The sequence below is a fragment of the Rhinolophus sinicus genome, chromosome 16, assembly GCF_057876585.1.
Source record: "Rhinolophus sinicus isolate RSI-liver-muscle chromosome 16, RSI-T2T, whole genome shotgun sequence".
NCBI lineage: Eukaryota > Metazoa > Chordata > Mammalia > Chiroptera > Rhinolophidae > Rhinolophus > Rhinolophus sinicus.
Window position 1 is genome coordinate 47,861,563 of NC_142516.1, and position 10,859 is coordinate 47,872,421.

Here is a 10,859-nt window from a genome sequence, read left to right on the forward strand (position 1 = left end):
CTTACTCCTGAGTCCTCCTCATGCTGTTCATCACACTCCGGAGGCCTTCTATTTTATTAAGTACAGTACTTGAGGCATTCTCCCTTCTACCACAGGTTCCCACTGCTCCTCAGATCCCAGGCGACTGAAGTGTATGAACGATGACAGCCCTGTGCACTAGGCCCACGGCACGATTTAAATGTGCTTTCCCTAAAATTCTCATTTGTTCCTAACCTGGTTCATTTTGAGTTTGTTTCCTTCAGGCTCAGGGCTTGGTAGACCCCAAGTTCACACCGTTAGAGACTGTTCTTCCTCAAACGCTCTCTTCCCAAGAGCTGGAAAGGCTCGGGAGACTAGTAAACACTGGCTTTGGATGACAAGGTAGGAAACAGAAATAGAGACTAGAAAGAGAAGCAAAAGGGAGCGTCTGGAGGCAGTGGGCAAGGGGAGAGAGGCCAGTGTGAGGAGGCAAGGGACGGAAAATGACTGGCTACCTGTGGAGGGCCTGGGTGTGATAAGACTCAGGCGAGCTGCACAGCAGATCTGGCCTTGGAGAAGGTGGGAATCAAGCTGGCCCGTGAGGCCACAATTCACTGTAAAGCTAGGGAAAACAAAAAAGTACTTAGCCTTGCAGGCTGTTGTTCAATTGCTAACTCTGGGCCTAATTTAACTGATAAACCAGAATGCCTTTATAATTCCAACTCCAGTTCCTTAAGCTAATCCTTAAACAATAGTTTAATACTCTTTTTTTTTTTTTTTTTGGTTTTTTAAAGAAAATTTTATGGGTGCCCTGCTAATCCAGACTGACAGGTTGCCTCATTAATTTGAAGCGTGCATCTCTCATTTCAGTACGGGCATCACTTCTAGGTGCTGTGGGGCTCAGGCAGCGGGATTCATTTTTTTCAGCTCTTCCATATGTCTTAGAATTATTATTCAGCCAATGACTTAATGGGGCCAAGCATTTCTGGAGATTAAAAACCAAAGGGCCCGATTTTGCCCTTTCAGAAATCTCATTTCTCAACAAGTGGTCCTGTGGTGGAAGGAAGAGGCATTTTGGTTAAATGCCTGACAAGCCAAAGGTAGCGTTTTCCTCTTCACTTCCTATTTTGCTCTTACTAAAATCTACCAAAATCCTGAGCAGCATCAATGGTGGGAAATCTAGGTCTCTGCTGAGAAGCAATAGAATTGCCACTGTTTCAAATAAACACCTCTTGTAGCAGCCAATACTGGCTCAGACAAGCAGTGATTAAAGGGATCCGATACTTCACATATTAAGTCATTAACTTCAATGCCAATGGAAGCAAATACAGAAATGCAGTTTCTCTTGCCAAAACGTGCCGCTGAATTTTCTAAGACCCCTGTGACCTAATTTACAATGTTTTTCTTCTTTTTCTCAGGCATAATAGTATGATAAGCTGTTAATTCAAACATTTTCTATTCTCTGCCACCCTCCGTCCCATGATCAAAGAGTACTATTAACCACCCTAAAGACACATTCAATAACCACGCTGTCCAACATGTGCACATCAGAGCACTGATTTCCAATCCTGGCTCAGCTCAGAAATAGCTTAACTGTTTCTTCTCTTTTGCCCACAGCTACTTTTGCATTGCAAACAGCCATTTTGCAGAGACACATATCTGGATGAAAGTACCTATCATCGAGAGCATGTTAATACGAAAAGTGTAAAAAGAAAGGGCATATCCTCGGGACTGAAAAATAGAGGCAAGAAAGTCACTGTTGTGTGGCAGCCATCTTTCAAATTTCTATAATTTTAAGAAAGCAGTCCCCTATCTCCCACTTATCCATCCAGACAAGCTAGTCACCCATGACATTTTTCAGCTGCAACGGCTGTTAGTTGTTCCTCTTCCCATTAACACCAAATTGCATTCTACATCAGGCAAGGAAGCTGCCTTAGGAACATTTCAGCTGTTACTTCAAACAGCTACTGTGACAGCATCAGTGTCTTGGAATATCAGGGACTATTCAAACAGTGGAATCTAGCTCTGTTATGAAGGCTGCGTGATTGCCCATTTTAAGTCAATAGAGTCTGCTCATCTCTGTATTCTTTGAAATACCCTAATCTATGTCATCAACTCAGAATTCAATGGAAAACACATTTTTTGGTCACTGAAAATTATCTTCTAAAAACACCTCCCTTCATTTGAATATTTGCAAATGATTCAGAAAGCCTGGAACTCTAGAGCATGAAGGTGAATGGCCTTTTCAAAGCAGTGCAGGCTAGCTAGGAGCATGGAGCCTGACCTAAATGTTTTAATAAGGACTATGGAACAATTCGCTGCCTGCTAAGGTAGTCTATCTTTTTAATTTCATAAGAAATCACAGAAAAAGGCAGGATAGCTGGCCTAATTCACATGCACTTAATGTGGTTGGGTCCTTAAAAATGAAATTTCAGGTGTTATTTGGTGTGCATAAATCATTTGGGTTTAAATTATATATTTTTAAAGGGATATAAACAGTATTGTCCATTAGTATACAAATAATAGCACCTGGGAATTAGATTACAACTACCAATAGAGAAATGCTATATCTGAAAGGAGGAGAAACATTACAGGAGAAATCTATGATTGGTTACAACACTGAACACGATAAAGCCTCCAACTGGCCTTAAGAGGATTCTAATTAGCTCAAGAGGAAGGAGAGTCAAAGATGTAGGCAAGATTGGTTTTCCCTTCTCGTGCTTTTCTTTTCCATTCACTCTTTCATAATGTTGAGGCAAATGAAAATACTGAAGGGAGGGCAGTGAGCTATATCCTTTCAGATCTGGAAGACCATGCAAAATAAAAAATAAAAATTATCCTGGAATTACAAGTTAATGGTGCAGAACTTTCTAGATGTATTGCCATAAAATGTGAGTTTAACTACTGTGAAGGTTTATGGTAGAATATGTGATGAAACAGCGAAATTTGGAGAAATAACGTTAGCTACTCTGAAAAAACCTTATTTCTGCAATTTCTTGTAATTTAGAATAAGTCATAGCTGGTCAGAGCTAGAAGGGGTCTAGAGATGATTTAGTGATCCATTTTATAGATGAGAAAACTGAGGCCCCAAAAGAGTTTATTCAAGGTCAATGATTAATGAGCAGCAGAGATAGGTATAGAATCCAGATGCCTATTTTTCTCTAATTCATATCCCGTTTGGTTCTGTAACACGTGAAGAGACTAAGACAACTGGGGGAGGGGTACCATTTCTGGGGACCCATGAGGTCTAACTATTTTCCTATCAATACTAAGATGTTATTTGCCTTTTTATTTTTATTTCCTCTCATGGGTGTACAGTGGAGTACAGTGACGTGCCACATCGCAAAAGACTAATGTAGAAACATACAAGAATCCAGCTTCTATTAAGTCAGACATTAGGGGTTGCAAACATAATGCCACTCTTCTCACTCAATTTTTAATTTTGTCCTGGAAAATATAGTTATTTTCATAAAAACTTATTTAAATTAACATTTGATAGTTATTTGGAATGAATTAATGAATATTTAATATATTTTTATTTAATATTTAAAAATATGAACTCATACAGAAAAGCTCTTTGGGATCCTCAGTAATTTTTAAGAGTATAAGGGGGTCCTGAGATCAAAAGGTTTAAGAATGACTGTACTAGAACTACCATGTTTCCCCGAAAATAAGACCTAACCAGAAAATAAGCCCTAGCATCATTTTTCAGGATGACATCCCCTGAACACAAACCCTAATGTGTCTTTTAGAGCAAAAATTAACATAAGACCCGGTCTTATTTTCAGGGAAACATGATACAAAAAAACCCCACAAAACCCAGAAATAATGATGAAAGTGGAGTTTTATAGAAACTTTTCTCAACAGAAACCCCTCTCATTCCTTTCCTTCTTCCGTTTTGGATCTATCTCTCACCTTCATAAGGAGCGTGATTCCTATGAGATGGATGTGAGACTTGTACCAAGAATCAGTAACAACTACAGAGATAGGGTGTGGCATGGTTTCAAGTTTAGGTAGGAGCTGGATTTGAATTTTGGCTCTGCCATTTACCAGCTCTAAGAACTGTCAGTTAAACTTCAGTTTCCTTATATGTATGGATGGAGACAAATGTAACACCTACCTTCATGACAGAACTAGTGTAAGAAAAGCACTGAGACAGTGCTTGGCACATTGTATGTGCTTAGTTTGCCATTATTAGTGTTTAAAATCCTATGTTCTTCCGGGGCGGCCGGATGGCTCAGTTGGTTAGAGCGCGAGCTCTCAACAACAAAGTTGCCAGTTCAATTCCCGCTGCGCCCCCTGCAACTAAAGATTGAAAACGGTGACTGGACTTGGAGCTGAGCTGCGCCCTCCACAACTAGATTAAAGGACAACGACTGGAGTGTTGTTCCCCAATGTTCCCCAATTAAAAAAAAAATCCTGTGCTCTTCCAACAATACCAAACTGTTTCCCTGACACCATTCTTGAACTTCCACATTCTATATTGAAATTTAAAAAGAATCAATGGTTATTAACACAAATTTGTCTCTGTAACCTTTTTCCTCTATATTTTTCATGCCCCATTACCTTGTTGTGTAACTTTGAACAAGTTATTTAAGGTCTCTGGGTCTAATCTGCATATTGCAAAGGCCGGATAATTCTTAATCCAGGTAGCATAGCTCAGCAATGGAAAGTGTGGCTCTGGACTGGTCTCCATTGGTTTGAATGCCAGTTCTCATTGATCACTGGCTGCATAACTGGGGGCAAACTGGATAATCTCCATGTGCCTTGATTTCCTGATTTGTAACTGGAGCTAGTAACCACAACTGCCTTATAGGGTTGTTGTGAGGATAAATGAATTAGTGTATATAAAGTATACTATTTAGGACAGTGCCAGACATGTAGGAAACACTCAAAAAATGTTTCCTAGCTTATTGTTATTAGCTACAAAATAAGATTACACTCATTAGTTTTTCTCCAATCTTGGTGAGAAAAATTTCTACTGTCTTGTTACTCTATCCATAGCCTGACTCCCCTCTCCCTTTTCCTTTCCTTTCCTCAATGTTTCTGAACCACAACAAAAGCTGTGGGGACGGCTGGAAACACTGCTCAGGGGACCACACCAGCCTGCCATCTCTTTCAGTTCTAAACTCACACAGCTCCTTTTTGTCTAATTGGTCCTCAAGTGCTCCCAAGACAACCAATGATTAATACTGTGGCTTTTCCTTACGGCTTCTGAAGCAAGCATTATCCTTTTCTGAAATGCTTTGCATTTCAATATCAAAGAAATAAGAAAGCAATAAAATTAGACACTAACAAAACCAAATAGCAGTGTTCTCATAAGTGAAACTGATAGTAGCAAGGAGGAACAAGCAGAATGACTAATAAGACAACAAACTTTTCTACCAAAGGAATAAGGGATAAAGGATGAGGAATCGGCATCAGCAGCGCCACTTAACCACCTTGTGATCTCACGTGCCACTCAGGGGTATCATGTGCCCCTGGTAGGTGCAAAGCTGCTTTCTGTGAAGCTACACACAAGTGGCATGAACCCTCTCAGCTCATGAAGATGAGATTTCACTTGGTCTTTCATTTCAGCTTTCCTGATTTCTACTTTCAGATGAAATGTACCATGAAATCAAAAAAAAAAAATACTGTATATATTTTTCCCTATTTAATTCCCTTTCTTCTTGGTTATGGAAAAGAACCAGCTCTTCTGTAAGGATCTTGCAATACACTATACCTTACTTTCTTTAAAAAGTGAGGGCAATGTGGGGATGAGCATTGCTCAGTGGAAAGAAATTCTGTGTACCACAACCGTGATATTCAGGGGTTCAAAAAAATCCTTTCACAGTGGTGGGTGAGGGGCTGCTATTTTATATAGAGGCTCAAGGAAAAGCCTCTCTGAGAAGGCAATGTTTGAGCTGAGACCTGAAGGAAGTGAGGGAGCAAGCATAGGTATACGGGAGATAGTGTCCAGATAGTAATAGTACATGCAAAGGTCCTGAGGCAGAAATGTGCTCGGTCTGTGGGAGGAACACCAAGGAGGCCAGTGTGGCTGACACAGCATCAGGAAGGAGGATAGAGGCGGTAGGGAGGATGTCAGAGAGGCGGGGGAGACCAGGCAGGTGTAGGGTCTTGATTTGTCTCCAGGAGAGGTGGGAAGACACTAGAGGGCTTTGGGCCGAGGAGGAACATTTTGGGTGACTGATGTCTTGTACATTTGAGGCAATACAGTGCTAGGTTGGAGGATATGGACAGGCATAAAAGGAGGTGCGGAGATGTGCTACTATGAGACAGTAGTGCCAAGTCCCGATGTCGAGCTTGCTTACTAAGACTGATGCAATGTACTGGTCCAGGCTGCGCAAAACTTTTAAAAAGGAGAAAATTCCAAATCAGCACTTTCCCTGTTTCATGATACTTGGTGCAGGTCTACAAGGACATGGAGAATGAGTGTGAGATGTACTCTGCAGGGAAAACACTCAGTCTCCTCTTTCACAGTCTAGCCATCAGAGAATCTTTCTAGGCCTCATCTAACAATTCAACTAAGCCTCTAGAGACAACGTGGCGGGCACAACGTGGCGGATCACTCATGGTCCTCCAAGAAGCCTTATGAGGTGAGCAGGGCAGGCATTATTTCCCTCCTTTGACAAACAAGGACACACGGCAGGAGAGGTTCCTGCTCAGATCACATGGCTGGCTGGTGGTGACAACTGAGGTTGCCAAGGTTCTTGGCGCTGAATTCAAGTTCTTTACCTGATTATCAGGCTCCCAAGATGTCACGGCAGTCGTTCCCCAGTGAAGAAGATTCACACACAAAGGGATGCAATCGAGTCAAAGAGGACATTACTTTGGGAATCCCACCGAGGAACAAATACGTTAGGGGATTTGTTCTCTTATGACATATGGTGAATTAGTATCTTACCCTAGATATTTTTTGTGTAATGTTCTATGTGAATGGTGGGAAAACATGGCTTGTGAAAAGATGCACCATTTGTAAAAGGGAAAAGGTGCCACTGTTTCTTTTAACACCCAAGCACACCTGATCTACTAGAACTTGTTCTTGTGTAAGCCATGGATCCATCCGTCAACCAGAAGGGAAGGGGGAGAAACTGAAAATTACTTACTAAATAAACATCAAGCACGGAGGCATTATCATCCTGCATTTCCACGGCATTTGGCTCAGACGTCAAGTAGATGGTTCCCTCTTCCAAGGTAAATGTTGAACTGGAAGGCAAACCTTTACTGAAAAAATAAAGAAGAATAATGATGAGATGTGGCCTCCAGAACAAAATCCAAGGACACCTCCAAAGTTGGGATTAAAGAGGCCAAGGTGGGAAACTTTTGGGGATGAAAAAAAATTGTGGGGAGTTTGAAAGAAATATGGTCATGCCTGGAGATATGCTCACTTGATTTTAAATTGGTTTTACTAGAAGTGAATTTTCTACTCTGGTGCATGAAACATCTCTTCACATTGCTGAGAGGTGATTTGTGGGTCCCATGCCTTGTGAGGGAGAATTGCTGTGAATAGAGGCCCACTGGTCACCTTTGACTTTGAATAGTTTGTTCTTGCTGCGTAAGTTCTCCTCTCACAGAATTCACGATTTGCTCGTTTATAAACAATAACCTTGTTTATCATTAACATTGATTTCTTTCTTTCTAATGGTTTTTCTTTTTGGTAAGAAATGTTCAATTACATCCATGGTTCTCATCCAAACTTTACTGTGTGCCAGAATCCCCTGGAGGGCTGCTTGAAACCCAATTTCCTGGGCTCCAGCTCCAGAGTTTCTGATTCAGTTGGTCTGATGTGGAGCCCGTGGATTTGCACTTCTAGCACGTCTCCAGGTGATGCTTCTGCTGCTGGTCCCAGGCCTACACTCTGGGGACCAATCACATAAATACAGAGCATTGTATTATGTGTTCTGTGAGGACCGCCTAAATGGACCCTTAATAACAACAACAAAAGCCAAAGGAATGCAGGTAGATAGTTGTATCGAAGAGTCATTTACGAAAGGAAACCACTTTGTTTTGTGGTTTATATGATATTATGTATTATATAATATAATATGTAATTATATTATAACCAGTGTTAACTGTTTAAGTAATTGGTCTATTTTCATGGTATTTAAATCGGGAATGAAGAGCTCAGGAATGTACAATCTTTCCCCCACCAAAACACAAGTTAGTTATGTTTTAACCTATGGAAATTTGCCATGTGATGGTTTTGTGGGAACAAAATTTCCATAAACAAAGGTGGAAGTGTGATACTGGTGTTAGACAAGCTGGGAGAAGGGGCCGGCCATTGGCCAAATGGAACATCTTGATGGCAGCAGGCTGTGGCTTTCTCTGGGCAATAGGGCTGAGAACAGGAGTGCAGAAGACTTCACTCTCTCACCTTCCCCATTACCGGGACCTGTCCCCCTTCTGGGCTTAGCTCAGAGCTCACCCCTTCTGAAAACTCCCATCTAAAGTCATGTTCTGAGTTTCTTGTCTGAGCCTCTCAGTTAGATGGGAGACTACTGAGGACATTGTACTCCTCTGTCCTTCCTTACTCTGGCAACTACAATAATTCTATTTCTGTACATATTTAGCTAGTAATTGATGGTTTGGGAAATAAGATATCCTGACCTTTTCAGTATTAAAAAAATCTTGTCAAAAATTAATAAAGGAGGTTTATTTCTATTTTTTTCCCGATCATAAAAGACATAATGAGAAAATTGTAAAACTACAGGCTAGTGGTAGGAGGAAGTACGGAAATCTCTCTTAAGTCTTCCATTTGGTGATATTTGAGAATGTGGAAATCAAGGGATTAAAGCCACTTCACTTTTGGCTTGATATATTTTCTCCTAAATTCTAGACACAGTAAAAAAAATAAAATAAAAAAGTTCTTTTGCTTTTAAAAAACCTAAGATGGGTCATACAATATGGGAAACAGAGTTTGTTCCAACTGATTTTAAAGGGCAGGGTTAATGCGGCCTTCTCCCATTAAGCTGTCGACTTTATATTGTAAACCTTCACAGATTTCTTGCGGTAAGTAAACCATCAGTTTTCAAGGGACAATGTTTTGAGAGGCACTGTGTAGCAATAAACATTGCTCAGGTTATTTTTTGGATCGAAACAAGGATGCAGTTATGGGCTTCATTTTACTTTTGCCTTTCAATTGTTAAGATGCCATTCGCTACTCCTGTGGGTAGAAAATGATCCTGCCTGGTGAAGCCTTATGAGAAAGATAAATTCTTCATCTACTGAAACATCGAAACAAACAAGGTGGTCAGAAAATATGCAAATTGTGGCATGCCCTTTGATTTTTATTTCTATTTTTTTGGGGTTTTGTGTTTTATATATAATTAAATACAATTTTAAAATATTTTATTTATATTCTTATAATTAAAAAAATCTCTAATGGCTCCTGGGTTATTTTGTAAACATGTAATTTGATGAGATTCAAAACTGTTTTCCCCTTCTTGTTTGAGTTTTCAGTTATGATTTTTATTTCCCACCTAAGATTAAGGGTATAACCAAGAATATTCTAGAAGTGCTTTTCTTTTAAAACCTTTTTTAATGGCACTACCTATAGTGTAAAATATTCCTAAAAAGTAATCCTCCTCTCTCTATTGTCCTCTTGTGATCCAGAGTTCACCTCCCTAGAAGTAAACTCACTTTGCAAGTATTTTTCAATCCAATATTTATATTTTACTCTTGGAAACTATGAGTAAGCTACTAGAATGTTTAAGACAAAATAATAGAAAAAAGAAAACCCTAGAGTATTCTTTGGGGTTTAACAGGTACACTTATGAATTATTTTAGCTAAAATACAATATGATTACAGAAAGAAGATGGTCAAATACATGGTCAAAATTTGATAAAATCTAACAGGCATATTAAAAAAATTATTATTTACACTTTTTTTTTAAACATATTTTAGAATAGTTTCCTATCTTAGCAAGTACCGTAAGTAGAATATTCTAAGGATTTGGGGGACAAAGAAGAGACTCATAGGGATTTGTATCAGATTATATAAAAGGCTCTTATAACGCAACAATAAAAAGGTAAATAACCCCCTTTAAAAATGGGGAAAGGATCCGAATAGACATTTCTCCAAAGAAGATATACAAATGGCCAATAAGCACATGAAAAGATGTTCAACATCACTAGTCATCAGGGGAATGCAAATCAAAACCATATGAGATAGCACTTTGTACCCACTAGGATGGCTCTGATAAAAAAGACAAATGTTGGAGAAGATGTGGAGAAAATGGAGCCCTCCTCTACATTGCTGATAGGAATGTAAAATGGTATAGCCTCTTTGGAAAACAGTTTCGTGGGTCCTCAAAACCATAGGAATCAGCAATTCTACTCCAAGGTATATATCCAAGAAAAATGAATATACCGGGGGTGCCAAAAAAATGTATACAAATGGACACTTTGGTCAACGTTGCTTAAGCAGCAGTTGGCCATAATCAGAAGTGTCTGGACGCTGATGGTAACCACTTTGAACACCTCCTGTAATTGTAGAAGTCAAATGTGACTTGTATTCATCTTTTGTTATCGGTATATGTTGAGTATTACAATTTTAATACAGTTTTCCTTTCTTAAAATGTATACTCATTTTTTTGGCACCCTCTGTATGTATCCACACAAAAACTTGTACATGACTTTTCAGTGCAGCATTATTCACAATAGCCAAAAAATGGAAATAGTCCAGATAAATAATTCACACAATGGAATGTTATTCAGCAATAAAAAATGATGAAGTACTGATATATGCAACAATATGGGTGAAACCTTGAAAACATTATGCTTAAAGAAAGAAGCTGGTCATAAAGGACCACATATTATGTGATTTAATTTATGTGAAATGTACAGAATAGGGAATCTATAGAGTTAGCAAATAGATTAGTGGTTGCTAGGGGCAGGGATAA

At 39.4% G+C, this 10,859-nt stretch overlaps 1 protein-coding gene and 1 long non-coding RNA gene across 2 annotated transcripts in view; one reads left to right on the forward strand and one right to left on the reverse strand.

Annotated features, from left to right (window-relative positions):
- The window catches only part of LOC141571125 (uncharacterized), an 80,541-nt gene that overhangs the window by 61,752 nt on the left and 7,930 nt on the right, over positions 1-10,859 (forward strand). The window lies entirely within an intron of this gene.
- The window catches only part of PIP5K1B (phosphatidylinositol-4-phosphate 5-kinase type 1 beta), a 280,298-nt gene that overhangs the window by 7,848 nt on the left and 261,591 nt on the right, over positions 1-10,859 (reverse strand). Inside the window, exon 14 of the mRNA XM_019730369.3 lies at positions 7,065-7,182. Coding sequence (XP_019585928.1) covers positions 7,065-7,182 — 118 coding nt within the window. The remainder of the gene's footprint in view (positions 1-7,064; positions 7,183-10,859) is intronic.